The 23748-nt window shown below is 54.0% G+C and overlaps 2 protein-coding genes across 3 annotated transcripts in view; both read left to right on the top strand.

The window, feature by feature from the left end:
- Positions 1–2502: 2502 nt before the first annotated feature.
- Positions 2503–23748, top strand: part of LOC122370271 (inactive tyrosine-protein kinase transmembrane receptor ROR1-like) — a 64446-nt gene continuing 43200 nt past the window's right edge. For both annotated transcript variants that reach the window (XM_043345731.1, XM_043345730.1), the window contains exon 1: positions 2503–2691. In XM_043345731.1, the coding sequence (XP_043201666.1) occupies positions 2598–2691 (94 nt within the window). In that variant the 5' untranslated portion in view covers positions 2503–2597. The remainder of the gene's footprint in view (positions 2692–23748) is intronic.
- Positions 10432–15440, top strand: LOC122370272. The gene is made up of 2 exons (XM_043345732.1): positions 10432–10520; positions 12470–15440. Exon 2 carries the CDS (start codon positions 12988–12990, stop codon positions 14839–14841), a length of 1854 nt encoding a protein of 617 aa, XP_043201667.1. The 5' UTR covers positions 10432–10520; positions 12470–12987; the 3' UTR covers positions 14842–15440.

The following is a 23748-nucleotide window of genomic DNA, read 5'->3' as shown; positions in this document are numbered from 1 at the left end:
GATAGATAGTGGTTTCTGAACCTCGCCGCAAACTTGGCTATCTCAACTCAAACCCCATGTTAAAGGTGGGATAGTCCCTTTAAGCTGATGCCTTTCCTAAAACCGTTTTCGAATGTTGTGGACAGTTTCTTGATGGCGCTGCCGATGTATGCCACCGGATGTCCGGGTCCACTGCACTGTTGAGGATCAGAGTACTTTGTAGAGAGAGACTCTATTATTAGATATTGCACAGCTCAGCGCCCCTCCACTTCATAATGTCGGACAGGCATCATTTGTGCTCGTATGTATCGAGGCTGTCACGCTTCACCGTATACCATTACAATGACTCGGCTGGCTGCGCCCAAAGCGAGCTCCGTGGGATCCGGGTTTCCGGCAGCCCACGGCCTCCGACACTGTGCAGCGGCGCAGTGCTTATAACACGATTGGAGCAGCTCCGTGGTGGCAGCCAGTCTGCCCCGTGATAGCGTGTCACGGCGGCCGCTCCGTGGCTCTTCGGCTGGCTTCCTTTCACAGTCCGCCCGGCGACTGATTTCCCACAAACGGCCGTAGTCGTGGGAACGACCGGAACACAGGATACTGGCGCGATATTCTAATCGTGAGAACTCGCCGATCCGAAACGGTCCTGAGTTATTCCTCCGCGAAAGCTCCTTCTTTCTATATTTAACAGAAGGTTGACACGACACTGGTATCAGGGACTTGAGGCTGAGCAGATAGGTACAGATTTCCGAAGTTACCAAACCATGAGCTGTTAATCAGCGGGAGAAAAAGCTTCGAAATCCAGATGATTAACCGTGCCATCATTTATTTGCATCGCCTCGCAATTTCGACTTAAACAGCGCGAGTGCATTATGCATGTTTTGGCCGTGCTGGGCCCGACTGGTGTGGCTTTTTAATCAGGTTGCAGGCTGCTAATCCATTGCGTTCTGCACTGTTCGGCTGGCTGCGCCGGTGGCTGACGGCGGCGGGGCGGCACTTTTAGGTGTTAGCGCCGGGCGGCGCATTGAGGGGCGCTGAACCGTTAGCGGCGGGGTGACAGGCGCGCCCACGGCCGACCCGGCGCGGCCGGCGGCACCTTTTGTCTGACCCGGTCGATCGGCCGCCAGCCTGCGGACAGATATTAATGATGCAATTGGTGATACTTAATGCACCTGCCCGTGCAGCCGCTCCCCACAATGGCTCTAAAACGCGGCACGGCTACAGCCATGTCCAATTTGCAGCCCGGCTCAGCTGCATCCCTGTCCAATTCACAGCCTCACACTGCTGCATCCCTGGTCAATCTCAACCCCGTGCAGATGTAACGCTGTCCAGCGTAGCTATTCTGCCCAGATAGATCTTTGTCCAATCTTAGTTGTCAAACTCTTTCTTAGGGATTCTAATTTCCAATCTATGAGGATTCTGGTGGTTTAGCATACGTGCGTGACAAGGTAAAAGCTGGAGGTTACGTGTTGAAATTGGATCGGCCAACTTTTGATTGAATTCCAATTTTTGTTGAACCAGTCTGACCTGTAGTAAATTGAATTATTTGTCAATTTGTTGCCCGGGTGAAATTGTTTAGATAGAAAGGATTAGTTTAGTGTCAAAATGATGGTAGAGCATGATGAAATTCTTCTCTTTGCGGAAACAGCGAGGCATCTGATTTTGCGCAAATGCTCCCTATTTAACATGTTAATTATATTATAGTGCAAAACGATTACCAATCCATAACGCTGAAACCGCTTGTGCAGTGCCAAGCATAGCTTGTGTATGACAGCAGGATTGTTTGAGACGTCACTCATTTATCGTTGGGTGCCATTTATTAGCTGAAGCTATACAATAAACGAACACATTTTGTCTCATATAGGTAAATCGCCCATTGACTCCTTCAGATTTTCCCGGTGTTATGAGCTGCCCAGTGCCATCACCTTATGTTCTGCAGAACATAACAATCCACTAACAATATTATGCAGTGCAATCAACGAATTAAACAGCACGCTGTTTGATTCGTCGATTGCGCTGCATAATACTCTTAACATGTCACCTGACCTGACGGTGCTGATTTGTCATTTTACCCGGCTCCCTGACCCATAACCTGCTACCTGACCTGGCATCAAAGATCCTGTCTTGTCGTCTGTTCTGACCCTCGTTGCGCCTGACATGTCTGACCTGTCCTCTGTTCCCTTGACATGTCGTCTGACCTGCCCCCTTTTCTCCTGACATGTCTGACCTGTGCCCCGTTCCCCTGACCTGTCGTCTGACCTGACCCCTGTTCCCCAAACCTGTCGTCTGACCTGTCCCCTGTTCCCCTGACCTGTCGTCTGACCTGTCCCCTGTTCCCCTGACCTATTGTTTGACCTGTCCTTTATTGTCTCTGACCTGCCGTCTGACCTGACCTCTGCTCCCCGGATCTGTCACCTGACCTGTCTCTGTTATCCTGATCTGTCGTCTGACCTGTACTCTGTTCCCCTGATCTAGCATCTGACCCTTGACCTATCTCGTGACCTGACCTCTGCTGTCTCTGCCGACAGGTCGGCGGTCCACCGGCGGCCGGTGTGACCATGCAGGGCGCCCCGTCAGCAGTCTGACAGTCTGTCGGCCCCTCTGTCAGCCACTGAGACGGGATGGGTGGCAGCGCAGGGCGCCCGCCGCTCAGAGGGGCGCTGCTCGTCTGTGTCCTTCTTCAGCTGCTGCTGCCGGCTACAGCGACTGAATCAGGTCAGTGGCGGCCCCGCCGCCCGATTAAATTGACACACACATGTGCATACATTACACATATGCATTTCAGCGATTAGCAGAACAGTCAGACCTCGGATAGCCAGAGTATGTGCTGCTCTGCAGCGAACGGATGAGTCTTCTCAGAGCAGACTGCGAGTCGCGTGGCACGCGCCAATAGCTGCACGTCAGCAGTAGCAGCCGCGTGTCAGTGGAACGTCATCTGTCAGATCGTCCTCCGAAAGCGGATCACTGCTGGCTGGTGACGGATTTCGCCGAACGTGACTAATCCGTGCTCCCTTCCACTCTGTGTTTGTAAAAGCTTCGCTGGTTAGCGATGATGAGGAATTGGAACAAATGTATAGAGCGTTGAATATACCCACCGAATCTGAATTAGGTAGGCCTAAGCTATCCGATCCAGGCATCAACCTTCATGTTTGGACGACCCGTTGTACTTTCGGGCTGTTCAAATGGAGCGTGATGCTGTTACTGCAACAAACCATTGCAATATCCCGCCTTTATTGCATCCAATCAATATCGACATACGTGGGCGACGTGCCTGTTTGAAAGCGGTCACCACAGACCTCAATGGACTACTTTGGTCCGCCTTTGGAGCTGCGCACGGACGGAACGGTCGGCCGCCGGCAGCCACGCGGTGCCTAATGCACAAAATCGCGTGCCGGCTAGCTGGCTTTTGTGTGTCACTTTATCCGATTTGGGGCGGCACGTTTTTCGGCCATCCATCAGCGGAGCAGGCCCGCCGCTCCATTGAGGACTGCGCGCTCGTCGGAGACCGGTGGTGAGGCTGGGGGCTGGGGCGGTCGACTGCGGCCCTCCTGCCGGACGGTGACGGCGGGCGGACGCCATTGTATGCCAGTCACCGGCCCGCCGTCCGTGAGCCGGCCAGTACACAGCTCCGTGACCCCCGCCGGCCCGGAACGGCCAGAGGGCTCCGTGTGCTGGCCAGTGGCCGCGTCTGAACGTGCCGTGAGCGGCGATATCGATATCCCGGACTGCATCATTGCCAGCTTCATGCGACTGTCCAACAAAACTTGACGTCCCATTTTGCCTCGATTAACTACTAACTAGTGATCCTCTGGACGATTATCTTCGGGCTGTATTCGGCTGTTCATAACTTCTAATTCAGCTACCGTTTTCTAGGAGTCACCTCTGTCTGTCTTGAGGCAGTGCATTCTGTCTTTTCTGTAACGTCTGCCCTTTGGTGAGCGCCGACCAAACCGAATAAAACACCGACGTCCAAGCCGAATAAACTTCCACTTTACCAAAACGAATCAATCTTCACCGACAAAGCTGAATGAATCTCCAACAAATCAACTTGCTGAACCTCAGCAAACCAAAACTGACTGCAGCATGCAGTCTGCACTCTGCAGGCACCTGAGTGCTGCACCGCAATACTTCAGCTATAAACTCATCCGCTGCGGCGTGCGTGCGTGTCCGCCTGTGTCCGCCCTTGTCCCGTGCGTGTCCGGCTGGAGTGGCGGACAGCCAGGTCCAATTGTCTGTGACGTGACCGACATCGTCAGACGACTCACGATGCCCGTCACGCGCACAGCGCCGAAAAAGACCGAACACGGGCGGCAAGGTTTGCGGACTCGTAACAGCGGCGTATACATGCATATGAATAGTGATGTTGGAGCTCACTCGCCCACGGGACATGTTTTCTTATTATATAGGTATATGAACGTAGCAGTGAATGTTGACTAAAGAACACAGGACCGTACTTTTGAAGAGCAGCAGTATATGCGGGAATACAGCTCATGCATTTTGGTAGTGAGTAGCGAGCTGCCCGTGGTTTGCTCCATGCAATGTCGGCGCCCCTACACTGGCCACTCCCTGGGCGTCGGTTCAACCGGGGTCATCCGAGCTGCTGACCTCCGTTTCACCGGCGGCCGTCCGGCCTGACCCCCGCCCTGACCTCTGACCCGACACGACCGATGGCGCCACTCACGCCACACGTCCTGGACCGGTTCTACTCGCACGCTGCCGGCGTCAGGTCGCGCCCCGTCCGCGGCCCTGACCGCGGAGTCGGCCGCAGACCATCTGATAAACCGGCCGACCCCTGATTCACAGCCTCTCGACCTGCCGTGCATGCGCCCGCTCACATTAGCCCGATCGTAATTATTACCGAGCACAAAGTGGCCTGCAGGTCGCACGGCGGGCATCGTTGACGCCCTATCGAAGTCGGCCGACAGGCGGTTGTCCTAATTTGCTGTTGCGGTGCATGTGGATCGAGCCGCCGCTGGCCTCTCGATAAAGGGTCACAGAGTACGCCAACTGCGATAGTGTGAGGGTGCTGAGATCTGATGTTGGAACATCGTTGAGCAGACACAGCGATCAGGCCCTCTCGAACAAACGAATTTCGGATGACCGCGAATAACGGCAGTACTCCTACTGTAAGTTTTGAGAAGGGGACTGAAAGTGACTACCAATGAAAGAACACAGCTGCGACAACTGCATGGTGACCTGGTTTGACTGTGGGGTCCCCTGGTGCCAGTCTTTTGCCACGCTTGCCGGCATCTCAGTGCAATGTCTCGGTGCGCCGTTTCGACACGTCTCGGTGCGGCCCTGACCCGGTCCCGAGCTCCCGCAATGCTGGCGGCCTGGCTGTCAGCCTGTTTTCACCCCGTTGCAGGCGTTGGCACGTCCCGCCGCTCATTAGCCGCCTAACGACTAACGAAGCGCGGTGCGGCCATCGTCCGGATTCATTGCACTCATCACTCTGTGGGGCCGCGGGCGGCGGCGCCGGCTTCTGTCCGCCGACCGGCCGGCGTCGGCCCGCGTGACGAATGGCCGGCAGAAGCGCAACGGCAGCAGCAACAGCAGCAGCGGAGGCAGTGCAGTAGAAGAAGCAGTAACCGCAGCTGTAGCAGCAGCGACACAGTTGCTGCGCAGCATTTTGCTTTTTGGTTTGTTTCAACTTATATCCAACGATTGGTGAATTTTGAGTTGTTGCATGTCTATAGGTATAGGGTAGCCTGGGGCAAGACGCCCCAGATAATTTATTTTGCTACATAACTTTTGTCCCACATCACCTGAAAGGCCAAATTTGTGCTCAATGCGTTCTTTGGACATTTTACTTTAAATTCCACCCCTCAAATTCATTCACTTATGATCGGACTCCCAGCTAGGAAGTGATTTGTGAAGCAACTGCAAATAGGGCGTTTTGCCCCAACCCCAGGGCAAAACGCCCCACGGCCTGGGGCAAGAAGCCCCATACTCTAGATTAAAGATTAAACATGCTAGTTGACTAAATCTTATATGAGAGGTCCGTTAGACCTTGGGAGGCACGGCACTGAAGTTAGCACCTTCCATCCTATCAGGTGTTTAGCTACGACACTATTGTATGAGCAGGTTTTTCACCTGCCTCACAAGGCCAAATAATAAATTATTACAATGCAAATGTTAGCAAAATACTTCCTTTGCCATCCAGTTGCTGAGAAAAGTACATATAAATGCATAGAAACATCCCGTTCGCCAGCTACCGAACATTAGGAAGTGGGTAGTCCGAACAACACATGAGGTAAAACGCCCCATGGGGCTTTTTGCCCCGCGACCTACTGGGGCGTTTTACCCCATCACGTAGTTCGGTCAGAGAACAACGCCTTACACTCCAGGAAGACATAATCTAACACGAACCAACCCGGCATTATAAGCGTTACACAATAGTTGTTCAAAATACATAAAAGTCGTTAACCTGATGTGGACGATAAAAGAACGCCATGATGCATAATCTGACAACAAAACATAAAAATCACTCCAAAAACACATTTTCGGCTATATCTCCCTAAAGAGTCATCACAATTTCTTTCCAGTCTGCTCATATAATGATCGTATAGTGCACGTTTTATAGAAGAGAGGATGTTTCCCCAGAACCTTGCCAGTTCCGAGAAACATCGGTGAGGCGTTTTACCTCGGCGGGGCCACTTGCCCCGGTCTACCCTACCTCAGCTACAGACACGGTGATTGGCTAACTCTCTACCACAATATCACATTTACACTTTGCATCGATTACGTTGTCTATCCAAGTCAATGAAAGCCATTGTCCGAAAAGTCGCTCCGCTGTCTCGTTCGTCTAACAAAAACCACCACACATGAGCGCGGGCACTGCGCTTCGCTGGTCACGACTGCTGCGTCGAATGGTAGCCTCATACGAGCGGGGACTTTGCGCTGCAGTCGTCCCGCGTTACCTCACCGGGGCCGGGCTGAGCAATCGTCAGTAACTGGAAGCGACAGGTCATCTGAGGGAGGGTTCCCGGGAGGGACACTGCCGGTGGCGAGCGAGTGTACGGTGCCATTTGGAGGCGCCGCTCGCGAGGCGTTTTGACAGCGCGGCTTAATTGTTTGTGGATGTTGGCAAATTATTATCCCGTAGACGTCTGGATATGGCCGAATGAACCGTACGTCACCTTTACCTATTGGCAGTATCAGCATCATGCTGACAATATGTTTTAAGCGGACTTTGCTGGCCCGGAAATTCAAGGACCTCGGAGTTGTAATAAGAATACAATATTGCGTAGGTACTAGGTAGGTAGGTATTGCGTATTGCGTAGGTAATCGAACCAATTATAAGTCGAAATGATAATTAGTTTAAACTGCTTTATTTTGATGCGGTTTCACGTATTTTCTTTTTACACACATTGCTTTGAACAGTTCCTCAGGCAAAGTTATACGTTGCGACTGGCGACGGTTCCTCCATGGACGGTGTCCCACCTTGCGATGCACGCTACCCCTCGGTCATACTGGTACCAATAGTTCTTCCAGCGACCACCAGGTGGCAGGCAGGTTACCTCCAAGCCACGGCGCCACCGACTGCAGACCTGCCTCCGTTTTGGTGTGGTCAGCAGCTGTGACCATAGGCGGCGGAACGGGGGGGGCACCGGGGCACCGTGCCCCCCTTGCATTCTGCAAGGGGGGCACCAATAGCAAGGTGCCCCCCTTAAATTTGATGTAGTACCAGGGGCGGATTCGGGAAAACTCCAAGGGGAGGGTCATGAATCGAAGTGGTGCCCCTACCTATGCCCAAAATTAAAACCTCAACGGATTTCGGTCACTTAATTTTGGTGGTGCCCTATTTTCAGTTTTTTCTTTATTTTTGGTTAGTCATGTGATGACTGGTGCCCCTGCTAGGCCGCTGGTGCCCCTGGAAAGACTGTGGTACCTACCTACCCTGCCCCCTGACAAGCCTACGGTGGGCCCTGACATGACTTAGGTGCCCATGGGCCCTGACAGGCCCGTGGTGCCCCTGACAGGCCTGTGGTGTCCTTGCTAGGCCTGTGGTGTCCCTGGGCCTTGGCAGGTTTGTGGTGCCCCTGTTAGAACGCAGGTGCCCTTGACAGGTTTGTGGTGCCTCTGACAATCCTTAATTGCCAACGACAGGCTTGTGGTGCCCTTGACAGGCCCATGGTGCCCTTGCGAGGCCGGTGGTTCCCCTGCGAAGCCGATAGTGTCCCTGACAGGCCTCTGGTGCCCCTGGCAGGTCTGTGGTGCCCCTGGAAGACCTGTAGTGCTTTTTCTGGGCCGATGGTGCTCCTGACAGGCCTGTGGTGCCACTGAGAGGCCCGTGGTGCCCCGGCTAGGCCTTTGGCACCCCTGGCGGGCCTGTGGTGCCCCTGTCGGCTGTCAGGCCTGTGTTGCTCCTGGCAGGCATGTGGTGACCCCAGGCCCTAAGTCATGACCCATGTTACCTCCACCCTGGGATTCGCCACTGATTAGTACTGCGATGGCTTCTTGGGAATTATACATGTAGGATAAATGGAATTTATCAAACGACAATAAGGAAGAGACAAACACATTGGTACTTGAGGATCAGCTTACAGTTAACCACACATACGGGCAGGGGTGTAATTTTCCTAAAATGATTGTGGGTGCCCAGCTGTAGGGGCGCCCGGCGCCAGGCCGTTTTGGGGCGCGATAGATATTCTTTATGTAGGAGCCTAAATTAACACCGAATTTGATAACATTGCTAGCCGAATGGCGCTTCAAGTGACGTGTCTGACTAAGCAAATACACGCTTAAAAGTGGAAACTGACCGGAAGGACGTAAAAAATATGTAGAGAGGCGCCATCCAGTAGGAGGGGCACCAAATGTGGAGGCGCCAGACGGTTACGACTTACAAGGGCGCCGTGAGACGATGAAAAGGGCGCCATTCTCTTAGGAGGGCGCCGAGTGATTGAAAACGCTATGTGGTCCAGGGGCGCTAAGAGGCCAGAAGGGCGCCGCACAGTCAGTAGTGCTACGTTGGTGGGGACGTGGGGGCGCCAGATGGTTACTAGGGCGCCTTGAGATCATGAAAAGGGCGCCATTCTCGTAAAAGGGTGCCGAGTGATTGAAAACGCTATATGTGGTTCAGGGGCGCTGAGAGGCCAGAAGGGCGCCGTTAGACCATGAGAATGGCGCGGTGCTGTCAAAAGTGCGCCATTCTCCCAGAAGGGCGCCGAGTGATTAAAAACGCTATAATCCATGAACGCGAGACGGTCAGGAGGACGCCGTTAGAGCATGCGAAGGGCACCGTGCTCTCGAAAGGACGCTTGCAGCCTTGTAAAAAACTTGTGGGTGCTTTTTCATCATTGTGGGGGCATAATTCAGGATTGTGGGTGCATATGCCCCCACAAAGAGATATAAAATTACACCCCTGCATACGGGGGTGAACTGCCATTTTCGTTTAGTAAAAAAAAAAATAAAAAAAAAAATAAAAAATCATCGTGTCAGGGCTGTGACGAAAAATAAGTGGCCTAAATCCGATGAGAAAACAGGATTTGGGGGTACCCTAGGTTTGGCTCCTTGAGCCATGGTGCCCCCCTTGTCTCAAATCGTTCCGCCGCCTATGGCTGTGACTTGTTCCTCGGTAGTCGCTGCGGACATTGTTAAGCACTTTATATGTTTTGTAATATTTGGATCTATTTTTATATTGCTTTATGTTAAATATCTTGTAACTTAAACTGTTCGTCCTCCCGGCTTCCGTCCCACGAGCAACTCCAGCTGGGGATGTATGAGAAACTGCCACACTCTGTGCATTTCTTTTTTCGTATGTCATGGAAGTCATGTTTGAAATGGGGTCGTGTTCCGTCTCAATGGTTACATTAACATGACCTCAATCAAGAGAGAGGTCAGGGGCTGGCCAACGCCATGGTCAATTCATTGGTCGATGCCAGTGGTGACCGTCTATTTAATTTTTGTGCTATTTAACTTCTGTATGTCGCCCGCATTTGATTATTTGTCCGAGGACTGAGGCAGGTGCTGATTGGCTTAGAGGAGGTAGAAAGGTAGGATGGTTGGCCCCCAACGGTCTTGTGAAAAGTAAACATGAATCAGCAGGCAGCGGCACCCTTTACGGCTACTTCATCCACATCTTCAGCTATGAAGCATATTGCAACGTCTTATCAGAGCAAAGCATGACCCGATTCGCCCTCCAGACTATCTTCCACCGGCTCATTATCTGGGCTGCGATCGTCGCCGCGGGCGGAGCACCATTTGCACTGGTCGCCGGGTGAGTTATTCGTTCCCGGCGAGTTCTCGATACGGGCGTTATTGCTGGCGATGGTGGGGATCAAACGACCATCTCTGCGCGCTCTGAGAGCTCCTTATGGCGCAGGCTGAGCGCTGTGGACGGTCGCTGCTCGGTCGGGGAGCTCTCAGCTATAGGGGAAGGGGAGGGGATTCACTCCGCTGGGCGCCGCGCGCCGTACGGCGGGCGACGGGCGCCCACTCCGGCGTCGGTAGCGACGACCGTCGGCTGCGACACGCCGCGCCGGCCGTCGGGCGTCAGAAGGCAGTCTGTTTGCGAGCTGTGCTGGGCGGAGTGGCAGTGCTGGGTAGGTGGTGAGCTGAGCTGACAGAGCTGGTGCGTGACTGTGGGGCGTGGACATTCGGTAAATGGCAAAATTTACGGGGCTACGGGGCTTTGCCGTGTGCTGTTTTACGCCATGACTGTGTTGCTGAGTGGGGCATCACATGGAATATCTTGCGTTCTGTGGACTGTGCTGCTCTCTCTTTTGAGTCTTATGATCTCCCCGCAAGGAAACTGTACCTACTGGGTCGGTTGTGGTCTGATATTGTCCCGCAAAAGCTGCAGGCGTGTTGGTGGACGTGCCAGAAAATTTACCGATTGTAAACGGTTTCTAGGGGACCGATAGACTAGAACATAAAGATTGCGTCTTATTGTACCTAGCTGTAGACATTTTAATGTTTTGTAGAGGGCGTTTTTAACCTGAGCTTTTGGATCGGTGATATGAAAACCAAACCAGAATCATTTCTTACATGACTCTGAGTCACTGCAGAGCTTTTGAAATATTTGGCTTGCTTCATCGTAGCCTGTTTGTAGGCATAGCTATTTAAAACGAATAATACGTTGGCTTCCATGTATGTATGTATATAGCTGTCATGACACATCTGTATGTAAGGAATGTTGAACATGCAGTATTCATTGCATGTGAAGTTTGCGAAATGTTAAGGTTTTTAAGACAATTGACCTCATTTACGACACTGACTCGATAAGCCATGTAGAATCATAAACCAAAAATTAAGAAGCAACCATTTTAAATTGATATCGGTTAATATTTTTATTAATACTTTCCCTTTTACTACGGATAGAGGCTCTTTCTTACCCTCGAGAAAGCTGTGCGATGAAAAATGCCTGAGCTGAAGGGCGCGAGTTAACACGGCGGATCCTTTCAATATGAGGGAGCTGGCAGCCTGGGATCTAATCCGCGCCTCATCCCATCTAATGCCACCTTGATACCGGCGCCATTTAATTTCATCTGGCTTCAGCGGGTCAGAGCACACGGGGCGGTGCGACGGGATCGACAGAGAGGTGGCCTTCGTCGGGGGTGCAGGAATGTGGGATGGGACAGACGATGGTCTCTGGGCTCTCATGGGTTCAGGATGGGGCATTGGACACACATCCTCTGACCTTTGAAGAGTACCACCAGGTTATGGCATGGGAAAGATTCCCTTATGATTGCTCCGTTCGGGAAAGGGAATAGGACGGGCCAAAAATTTAGCGCATCACCGCTTTCAGCAGGCCTTCCGCCCCCGCCCCTGACCTGCTGGCCGTCCTATGGGCTGCGCACCCCGCCACGGCCGAAGGGGAACGCACCCCTGACCCGGTGGCCATTCTGTGGCTGGCTACAGCTGTGCGCCGCACCACGGCCGTCCAACACTGCACAGCTGCGGCGGAACGGCAAACGTGCGCCGGGTACGGCTCAGGACGGGAGCTGGGCTCACCCGCACACGGCACTATGCACAGCTGTGGAATAAAATGGCAAGGGAGCCCCGCTAAGCCGTGCATTGTGTTTTATACGCATCGCCTGGGGCCCGCTTGGTCCACTAATAGCCGCCAACCGACCGTCATGCGCCGATTTCCGACCCCAACCTGCCGCATATGGCATCACTAATTCAGTGCGTCGATCCGTGCAGGGCAGCGGTGTCGGTCCACCCCTTCTGAAGTTCTGACAGCCATCAATTTGGGGTGGCCGGTGGGGACTTACGCTGACGGTTCGAATAAGTTTGTGAGGGATTTGTGTTCTGGTTTTTAGAGCTGGAAATATGCTTTCATGCTTTATGCTTTAAATATAAATAAAATGAAATATGCTTAAATAGCATTTCATTAACAAATAAAAATATTTTGTCCCTGCTGACTGATCCTTGCGTTACCCTGGATGTCCAGGAACAATTTGTCATCCACATCAACGCGCTTTTGCTGTGTAATAGACGTTGAACCGTGTTTCGTTCCCATGATTGAGCTTTGTGCATCTGACGCCAGGCCGTGACGCTCTCCACTGCAACTGGAGAGGCCTCCGGGACACACCAATCATCATCTCGGAGCCGCCGCTGACAGCTGTATTAGCGGCCGGCGCCATCACCAGGGGTCATCGGTCGGTGGTGACCGTCCCGACCGGGCATTGGTCGGCGGTGACCGATCCGGTCAGCGGTGGCACTCGAACAGTGGACGCTCCGACACAGACCCCAACTATGGTCGGCGTGACGACTCGTCACCCAAATGCGAGCTTTGTGTAATGTCAGTGCGCAATCAGGGGAGTAGTGAGCTGTAGCAAAGACAACCAATTTGACACCACTGTTCCTATGGAAGCCCGTCGACAGCCAGAGCTTTCTTCTGCCACAGAAGACGCGTTCTTCACGTTGCGAAGTTCATCTGCTGGCCGTTGGTCATGCCGAAGAGCCTGCACAGGGCGGTGCCGCCGAAGGGCGCGGGCTTGGCCAGGGTCGGCTGGTGCGCTCCCGGGTCTGCTGAAGCGGCCGTGACCTCTCGGTCCTCCAGTGATGGTTGGCACCAGGCGCGGTGGCACCGACTCCAGCAGGCACGTCTCTGGGGCTACCCGCCGGCGACAGGCGATACAGGCGGCATGCGCGGAGGCGACAGCTCAGGCGGAGACGGTGGCGCTGGCGGAGGCGGCAGCGGGCCGGGCGGAGCGCGAGCTGCGCAGGGAGAACGCCCGGCTACACCGGCAGCTGACGGCGGTCCGAGGACAGTACCGGCGGCTGGAGGGCTTCGTCAGCGAGCTGGAGCAGCTGGCCGTGGCCGCAGACGGAGTGCACAAAGGCAGGGACAGCGGCCCGGGGCGGAAAATATCAGTGGGAGATGGAGGGAAGTGCAGATCGGCGACGGCATCTGGTGAAGTCAAAGGGATCTCGTCAAGAAACCACTCGACTACAGTCCTCGAAAACCACATTACTTTTGCAGAGCTTAATCAGAATCAGGACCCAATCCTGTTCAGAGGACTGAAAAAGCAGTCAGTTTTGGCTGGCTCACTCTCAGATCATCAGTCCAGTATAGAGCTGTCTGCGCCGCCAATCTCTTCCGAGCCCTGGCCACATTTCAGCCAGCCCAGTCTGGAGCAGCTACAAGAAATGGTGCAGCTCATTCAGTCAGACCGAGACGCTGCCGCCGCTGCCGCCCTGCAGCCGCCTGCTCCGTCCCCGCTGCTCTGTCGGACAGTACCGCCCGAGTTTTACGCCGAGCGAAGCCTGGTCCGCTACCGTCGGCCGCCGGTCCTGGTGCGCTTACAGCCCGTCCAACAGCACCAGGTCAGCTTCAACACCAGTGGACAAGTAGCTCTGCGTGCGCTGACCGCTGTCCAGGTGGCTGACGAGCTGCACCGCCAGCTGCCGCCGCCGCTGGTGCAGCAGCTGACCGGGGTACGCGTGCTGACAGACGCGGTGTACATCAGCACGGCGACGGCGGACCAGGTGGCCGCACTGCTGCGCTGTCGGCTGACGGTGCGCGGTCTGCCTGTGACACTCCGCGACGAGAGTGACGCAGCGCACGTCCTGCTGCTAACTGGTGTGCCTCACTATGTTGGCGACGCTGGCGTGCTGGCGGTGGCGGCAGCGTTCGGCACCCCGCGCGGTCTGCCCGAGAGACGCATCTACCGCGGGGTGGCCACCGGCGAGCGACTGGTGCGGCTGAGACTGAACGACGACACCTCCAACCGCCTGCCGCCCGGCCTGACGCTCGCCGGGCTGCGACTGACGTTGCGCCTGCTGCCCATCGACCAGCTGGATAGCCTGCCTTTGGACGCGTCTGAGGCGCCGCCGACAGTCCGACCACCGGACGGTCTGCCCCGATCGCCTCCGCCGCGCTACAGCCAGGCAGTCTGTGATGGGCCGGGTAGAGGTCCTGGAGCCCCCAGTGAGGAGACTCTGGTGAAGAGAGTGATAGAGAGTGTCCCCCGCACGCCGTCGGCCGACCAGCCACGCTGGGCTGAGCGGCCGGCAGCAACGGCACCCACCAGGGAACGAGCCCCTCACCAGGCCGGGTACCCTGTGTGGCCCCTGCCGGAGGTAGACCACCTTGCGTCGTCACTCGGCGTCCTGCTGCTGGCGCGACCTCAGACCAACGGGAGCCTCGTGTACCAGTCGCCGGACGGCAGGGATGCCGCACGAGCCGGGCGCAGGGAGACAGCCGAGTGGACTGTTCGCGCCGCCAGCCCGGGGCCATCAGCTCGGCTGGAGCGACGGCCCCGTCCGGGTCTCCGCGAGCTCGACATGTCTCTGGAGCAGCTCAGTAGCGTAAGCAGCGGGCGCAGCGACGCTGGAGAGACGGATGACTCGGTGTCTCCGCAGGACGGCTCCGAGCTGCCCTGGTGCGGCTGCTGGGGTAACGGCTGCTTCTGAACGCTTCCCAGGTGACCAGAGAACATTTCACTCAGAGCGCGTCGGCCTGGGGCCCAGTGTGGGCGCCGTCTCTCTTCGAAAGGCTACAGACCGGGGCCTGTGAGCCACCACATGAGGCTAATGTGAATCTGGGAACTGCACGTGCAGGGGCTGCACGTGTACCTTTGGCACGTGCAGGAGCGGGACCCATGCGAGCTAGTCGCGGCAGCGTACCAGAGCCTGTGAAAGGCCGAGTGCCGACCGGGCTGTGATCTGTGAGCTGCCCGAGTCCGTCAGGTCCGGCGACTTTGTCACAATTTAAATCACACAACACATGAACGAGTACTGTGCTTCCAGGAGAACGGACATGGCTAAAAAGGGTAATTTTCCTTGGAATGCGATGTAATATGTAAATTGGTCTACTTTGAATCGCATCTCATGTAACAAATATCAAGACATTCCATACGTACCTAAGCTATACCTATAAGTGTACATTTATAAATGCTTAGATACTTCACATTAGTTTTATGATAATGTGAATTGAGATGTAGTGATAGTCAGCCGTCAGGTGCAGCTCTTCTAACTGACTATGTCTTACACTGCAACGCTAGCGAAACATGCCTCCAAACACAAAAGTGTTCGGTGTGTTGATCTATATCAGATATATGCTGTATTGTGATGTTGCGCTATGGCCGCGGTGCTTATTTTTTTCTTGTGTGATTGCTCTCGATAGCGAGCAACTGCATTGCTTGCCATTATGGTAAGATTGTTTCTAGGAGCTCGCGAGTATAAAAACAACAGCGAGTATAAAAAGCTTCGTAGACGTAATCCGAATACATATGCTATTTTACCGCAGTGTCTTCATACATCGTGCCCCGGTTTCCAGCCGGGCAAACGCAGTTCTAGGTTGGACCGGCTCCGTCCGACGCTCGAGCCGTGCCGGTCCCGAATGGAAAGTGGCCGAGCGGTGGCGGCGCCGCTCGCTGCTCGGTTATAAACAAGCTAGTCTCTGGGCTCTTGATGCAAATAGGAGGGTCGACGCTGCGGTCCGATGGGGCGTGGCGAGTGAGAGGTCTGCGTATGAGGCACGGCCGCTGGCTTCCATCCCCCCACCACGCCCACTCCAAGGGTCCTCCTAGGGAGCTGACAACTAGCGGTTCCGCCAACCCACTGAGATCGGGTGGGACTGTCTCAGGCAGTTCGGTTAGCGAGCATCGAGAAGAGAATGCTTTTTTTTTTGTCAACGTAGATTACGTATAAAAATGAAAAATCGCTAAATAAAAAGACAGAGAACCTATAGTACGGTATGGCTCGAAAGAATGAATGCCGTTTTGGACAAAGAGATTGTATCGGCGGTTTTTGGGCGAACAGCTACTCTGTTGTCGAGCTCTGGACGGTCGTTGGACAAAAAGTGTCTGAAATAGGCGAGGCTGGTGCTAGCTCAGCGTCCGATGCGTGCCAAGTGGGATCAGAAATGGCCAGTGGTTGGCGATTTCTGTCATATCTCGAACCAAACGCCTCACAATTTGTCTCGGCTCCAGCGCCGTGACGGTGCCATCGCCTTCGATCATTCTTCGAATTAATCTAGATTAATGCTCACTATTTGTAACGGCATTTCCGTTCCGTTCCGTTACCACAGCAGCGGAGATACCGTTCCAGCTGCCAACTGCCAGTTGCCAGCCGCTCGGTCAGTTGGGTAGCTGGGGAGAGTGAGCCGCGGCAGGGTGGCGCCACGACAGAGCAACCGCCACGCCGCCTCTGTAATCCGATTCTGGGACGCTCGGTCTACTCTGCGGGGACGTCGGCCACAGTGGCCCAGCACGCGGTGCCAGCCTGTCGATACTGGTAGTGGAGCGCCGCCCACGCCCCTCCCTCTCCCCCGCCTCCCCCGCCTCCCCCAACCATCCCAGCCATGTAATTGGACCGTCGAGTAATGGTGCCGCACTGTGACGACGGGCGCCTGTATTACCTACACCCCCACCATACGAGTATAATATCACTACACAAAGGAAACTGCAAACGAAAACGAGAGCAGAAGCTAAAACAATCTGCAGTTTGGAACATCGTCTCTGTGCTCGAAATGGGTTCAGTCAAGGCCGGTTCAGTGGAGTACAAGGCAAATGAAGAGTCGCAGTTTTTAGGTACCTACTCTTGGGCACTTTGCACTTCATCGTCCTTTCCGGCGTTTTTTTTTTTCATAATTCTCATTGGAGTGTTCGAGCGGCTGAGACAGTGCAGTCTGCTCCGTTTGGTACATCCCACATCTGTTATTACTAGGATAAGGGCGGCTCAGCCCTCTGCGAGTGCGGACCACCAATTCTCCTCAGTCGGTAATCGACTTATTTGGTACTGAAACAATCTCACAAGGCAGGAAATGTCTAGCCCAATATTAAACGAAACAAAACCAAAAACGAATGATCAGCAACATTGTTCGGGTGTGGGCTTTCGCTGCTTTAGTTATGAGCCAGCTCTGGGGCCTTATAACTTCTCTATACGCCCTTCCGTATCAGGGCCACTTTTCTACCAGCCTGACCCCTTGGGTGGGGCCGAGGGTGCGGTGGTAAGGCCGTTACTCCGCCGTCAGCCGTCCCATCCATCAGCTGGCGGCGCGACACTGTCACAGCGCTCCCCGCGCGCCCCTGATGGATCCTCCGCGCAGATGAATCCGCCGCCAGAACAAAAAGCCCTCCGTCCAGAAAGGCGGACTTTTTGTTGCATTTTCAGATACGAAATTCATGCCTTTATCCTGCCGAGCTCGACACGGCAGGTCCTGAACGGCACCCAAGCCGCAAAATGGGGGCAGCTTAGCTATCGGTATACTTAAGCTTAGGTAGGTATAAGCCGTTTTCACGACATCCATCTGGTAAGTGGTAGGTACACATTTGGTGCGGAGGTGCAGATTTGGTCAAATGAGGTTCAAGGTTTTTCTGAAAAGTTGTCAGTTTGAGTTGCACAGGTCCAGGTGCCTAAATATCTCATTTTTTTCAAATTATCAGACATTATTTTCGGTCAAAATACTGAAATAAATTCATGACACGAAGGTATTAATTCTGAAAGAGATATGGTGCAAATTTGGTCAAATTAGGTGCATTTGTCGAGTCTTGAAAACGGTGCATAGCTTCCATCTGTTCATCGCTATATTTGCCGGAACCACGCTGGTTACCACGTTTGCAGACATGAAATTTAGGAGTTTTTAATCCCCTGTCGCTCTTAAATGGCATTTACTTGTAAAAACGGCCATTCCGCCCATTGCAATGTCTGTTGAGTGTTGACGGTCGACATTGGCCCCGGCCGGTCGCATTACTGGGAGGTGCGTGATTGGGGCGACATCTGTGGAAAGGCGTTGAACTAATCGTTTAGCAGGCTGTTACTGGAGCGCTGGGGTCAGGTTGGAGGTCAGGAAATGGGCCCAACACGACCGTCGAATCGACACAAGCGATGGCTCTCAAAAGGATCGCTGTACCATTGTCCAATGTCCATGTTCTGCCAAATCGGACGGAACAGTTCACCTGCTTGAACATAGGAGGATCTCCTTCTAATTATTTTGGGATATTGGGATATATGGGATATTGAAAAGAAAAAGTTTTCAGTGAGTGTTCCAGCGCTCTGCTTCATGCCAAATTATGGAACGTATGCCGGATATTTACTTTGAAAATTATCCTCTCAATTCTCGTGACAGCTATACGATGGCAGGCTAGGCAGTTCCACTTGGCACATTACACACACACTGTTATCACTGGAATGCCTAAGGCGGATTCAGACCGGCCGCACTCCTAACCACCACGGGTGCCTCTTTCTGCAGCACTTCCAGAGTGGTGTGATCTAGCAGACGTGGGACCACCGTCACGGCGCTATAGGCTTGGCACGCTGCCGACTGCCCGGCTCTGTTCGCTGAATGCGGCAATAAGTACGTGAGGCTGGAGACGGTCAGTTCACTGTTCGCCGAATGCCATGCAATCAGTGACAGTGGCTGGAAAGGCTCAGGAATTAGGCACCGATGGATGCTGGCCACCGCTGGTCAAGTGGTGGAGCTTGTGGTCGCCACCATGGTGAAGAGGCAAAGCTGTGAAGCGGTGACTTTTTACGACCTCTGAGGTCAATAATGGTCCCATAACCGGTAGCCGAGGCTCTACCACTGATGACCAACATGGTGTTGGCTACCCCTGGTGACCAATGCTGTGATGATAAAGCTGTGGTAAAAATAAAGTACAAACCAAGCCCCCTCTGTCCGTTACCAATCACTCAGCCCCCCTCCCCCCCACCCCCGCAGCTGGACGGTACGGAGAGCGTGCGGCTGCGGCGGTGGCCGAGCTTTTTGCGCTCTCCCGTAAATTGTCGGCCGGCGTGGTGCAGGGCGGCGGTGCCTCCCTCCCGCGGGGGCCGTCACTGTTGTTTATCTCGGCTGATTTCCCGATGGTCGTGCCTTCTCTGCGCGGAATCGTAAGCCGATGTCTTTGGTGCCCGGAGGGACCGGAGGTGGCCACAGCGGCGGCTCAGGTGTCGTGGGTCGAATCTCCTACGCACGAAATCGCTTCTTCTCTAACTCTTCCCTTCTCTCGATCACATTTTCGAAAAACTGTTTTCTCCAAACACAGACATAGAAATGCCACACCTCCCTCACAGTCTTCGAGACACACCATTTATCTCAAACCATGTGTTTAATGTCGTTTTATAATAATCATATCTCTTCGCACCCCGTCCGTCAGTCATTCCTCCACCCAGACCCCTCGCCCCCCCCCCCCCCGGTGACCTCCCGCGCGTCAGGACTATGTCAGCGTCTGTTCGACTTCCGTCTCCGTGATGGGACGTTGGACCTAAACAGCCGATAGGCCGCTGCAGGGAGTGGCCTGTGACACTCACCGGAATGTCCGTGTAATCGGACACGGCTGGTCGCACTGCACCCGCGCTGGGCTTGGCACCCCGCTCCAGCCGCCACCCGCCCTGGCGATGGGCATCCTGGTCACGACACGCGCGACACACCCTCCCGACACACTCTGACACCCTGGGTGTCGCTCTGACACCACGGGTGTCAGCCCTCCGGCTGGGGAACTTCAGCGTCCATAACCAGCGGCCAAAGAATCATTTGGCTGCGAATGTGCATGTCTTGGTGAATGTGGCGAACTCTCCACAAATGAGCGATGTGAGTCAGACTGCATTGCAGCCTGGCTGAGCCACGGGCTGGCTCACGAGGAATACTATACGTTGGAAACACCATCAATAGAAACTCAACATCCAGTGCTTGTGTGCTCTCCAGGGAAAGTGTCAGGGTATAAAACACTCCTACTTTATGACAGGTCCACCGGGATAATGTCACTGTGTCCGAGGATGGTCCGTTATATGCCCTGGAGCTTGTCCCAGGGGCTCCCACGAGACCCCAGGCTGCAATCGCCACCCGAGGGCGCAGCCGATGCCGGGTTGTCTGGCTTTCCTCTCCGCTGAGCGGTGACCGTTACTGTTTGGCTCACGGATATGCGATGGCACACATTGCACCTTGAGCTGACCGTGAGCATACCCCATGTTTGGTGCGACTGATGTGTCCAATGCCCATCAATGGGGAGCGACTTGGCCTCACGCTGGAAGATTTATCGGTAACGGACAATTTACGAATGTTGACTGGCGTTTGCGGTTAGTCGTTAAGTTCAGCCATGATTCAACATTAGGCTAAAAGGTTCAGTGTTAGTCGTCTTCACGCATCATTCAATGCAGTAGGTGAGTGCCATCGATTAAAATTACAAAGTTCTGCATTGATTAAGTGGTGGACATCAAACTTCGCCAGCATCGTAAACTGTTTGTCAGGTAGCTACTGCTTATGAATGCCTCAGGGCTCAGACCGATGCGCGGGCACTCTAAGTCGACCAGCAGGCACTCACGGTCGATTAGCGGACACTCTACCGCGCACCGCCGCCGGACCCCGACTGACCCGAATGCCTGTCGTGCCGGTGGACCACACACGACTGCCGACCGGTCAGGATGGCGGCGGGGTGGGACTGACGGGTGTAAACACTCGTCGTGACCTCCGCCCTCTCAGATCAGCCTCGTCACCGCGGTGGGCAGAGGCGCAGAGCCGCCCCAGACGGCTGAGAGGGAGAGAGGGAGCGCGAGAGAGAGAGAGAGAGAGAGAGAGAGAGAGAGAGAGAGAGAGAGAGAGAGAGAGAGAGAGAGAGAGAGATAGCGAGAGAGAGAGAGAGAGAAGAGAGAGAGAGAGAGAGAGAGAGAGAGAGAGAGAGAGAGAGAGAGAGAGAGAGAGAGAGAGAGAGAGAGAGAGAGAGCAAGCAGACAGTCAGAGGGTCGTCTTCCCACCGTGCTGAGTGGTTGTCTGCTCGCGGCTGCCTGCCCGCGCTGTCTGCCACTGTTCGCTCCAGGGAAGCCGTGCCTCCTCGGCGCGTTGGTTTGTTTGGCTTCGCTAGTGGATGGCGACGGAGGCGAGCGGGAGAGCTCTTCAAAACAAGCAGTCTCACCCTCTGACACCGGGTCCATCACCTCCCACAGTGCGGCCAGCTCGGCACGGGCACTGACTTCGCCGCGAGCCGTGTCACTTATTGCATGCAAATAGCCCTCTGCGGACGCAGAGAATCCCAAACGCGGCCGGCTTGTTTTTCCTGAACTGTTGATTTGCTGTCCGGAAATTCGGAGGCTGTCGGGCTCAGTTTTCAGACTAAATGTGATCCATACGGAGAGGGCCGAGAGTCGGACTCCAGATTGACACGAGCTGTCGGCTGAATCTGGCCAATTTTTGGAAACTGCACTCACTTCAGACAGCCGTTTTGGATTAAAAGTCTTCGGAAAATGGAGATGAGAAACAACTTGTATATTTTTTCATCTCGCGTTTTAAAGAATGTATAGTAAATACAAAAGTAAATGGTGCTAATAGCAGTTCATTGTCGGCATATGTTATTATTCATGTATATACTTATGAAAAGCTGGCTGGTTGTGAGATATTTTGCACGCGGATGGGCAGTGCGTCACCTTCAATAAACGATACATCCTTCACAATGCATGATCCTTCCTAGCCTAATCGGTCCAACGGCAACGTACAGGGACCCGAACCCAAGAAACTTTCATTGAAACTTTGAGTGAGAGCGGATGACCGAGGGCTACGTTTGTTGTCCGGTAACATATTGTATCCAAAGTTTTAGGGGCGGTATCGATTGGGTCCACGGTGCCGTGATCGCAGGTCGCTCCTTCGTCCACAGGTCAACAAGTCCGGCCAGTCCCTTATGACACCAGCACCGCACTCCAATCAGGACCCGTGGCATATCGCCGCAGTCACTGTGATCCAATTAGTACTTTGGGCGCATTACTGCCGGCTGGTCAGTTTTACGGGGGTGTTACGACTTACGACCCGGGTCGTACCGGGCTGCGGCGGACACCGCCTGGTGTGTCGATACGGGCGACGGAGGGTGTGGCGACACGACACAGGTACCGTCACTGTCGCCGTCGCTGACAGAGCTCGAAACGGGATATTTGCTGTAATGGCGATGCTTTCTGGTAACCTGTGGATGGCTTCCTGATCATCGATGACGTATCTCTCGATTGCCTAACTACCTCACAGTCACAGTGTTCTCTCGATAATATGCCGATTACATGATTATGTCCTCTCGATGACCGGCCGGTCGCTTATAAAATGTTCTTTGGATGTCCCGAGGATGCATTCCTGTCACAAACCACACGAGGTTCAGTGGCTGGTCTGCAGACAGACTCTATTTTCTGTCCCATGACCCGGCCTCCTGCCACGTTTGGCGCTCTGCCGTCACGTCCTTACGGCAGAACAACGGCAGCCGGCCGGTTTCATCGCCGTCTATTGAGTTTGGTACAGCTAATTGCCCCCAGAACGTGACCTAGTTAGGAGTCTTACTTTAGAGGTCAGGATGTCGGAAGAGGTCGGCTGGCAATTTGTCTAGCGCAGCATATAAGCCTAATATGGGCCGAAGCTGATTGATATTGGAAGGAAGCCTGCTCCTGACGGAAATAATGATGATCATGGGACTGGTTGGCTCATGTAACCATTTGCACAAGAGAAACAATCTCACGTTATACGATGATATTTTGTCAATGGTTAAAACCCTATCTCCGCGCTATAGTCACAACAGGTTTAAATGGTTTTCTTGCGAAATGAGCATGCACAATGCAGATGGTTAATAAAAAGAATAGATAACGTTCTCACACATGCCTAAATCTCGGCACGCCACGCTAAATGAGAAATAAATATTAATGAAGACCATCTCCCCGGATCTCAGTGATTATAAGCCGTGGGTACACGGTTGCGTGTCATAGTGCGCTATTTCTTGCTGCACTGCCTCGCAACATTAGGGAGAATGGGGGATGGTTAATGGGCGTGCCACGGTACCTACCACCTAAGAATATGGTGATGACGGGCTGTTGGAGCGCCTGACATGAGTGGAATGATGCTGATATGTCATGGTCTGGGAGTGCGAGGATGGTTAGATGTCAAAGCATGCCTTTATGGGTTGGGAGGTGATAACTTAGCGCCCGGAAGCCGATGTGATGAGTTCTCTATTGACCCCCGCTTGTCCTCTGGTTTCAGGTAAGGACTCCAGCTGCCAGGCCGCACTGCAGGACGCTCATCGAAGGTCAGCTGGGTGAAGTGACGGGTTATCCTACACAATGCACATTGTACAGTGAGCTGCTTATGTCGCCTCTTTATTATAGGCCTCACTGCCACTGACTGTTGTCACCGCATCCTCGTCGGGAGTGACACTCGTGTCATCACCCCCTATCCCATATCGTCCTGTCCCGTACCGTCCGTCCCGTACTGTCCCATCCTACAGCTTGAGCCTGGATGATGTCGTGTGGCCAGCGCAGCGACCAATTGGGGACACGTGGCGCTCGCCGATGAGAATTTTTTGTCCACCATGGACTCGGGATGGTCTTTTGTCGCCCGCTGAGCCGTAATTTGTCTGCAGTGTC

Source organism: Amphibalanus amphitrite, unplaced genomic scaffold (genome assembly GCF_019059575.1).
Source record: "Amphibalanus amphitrite isolate SeventyFive unplaced genomic scaffold, NRLGWU_Aamphi_draft 001116F_arrow, whole genome shotgun sequence".
Classification (NCBI taxonomy): domain Eukaryota; kingdom Metazoa; phylum Arthropoda; class Thecostraca; order Balanomorpha; family Balanidae; genus Amphibalanus; species Amphibalanus amphitrite.
This window is presented reverse-complemented; position numbering and strand designations above follow the sequence as displayed.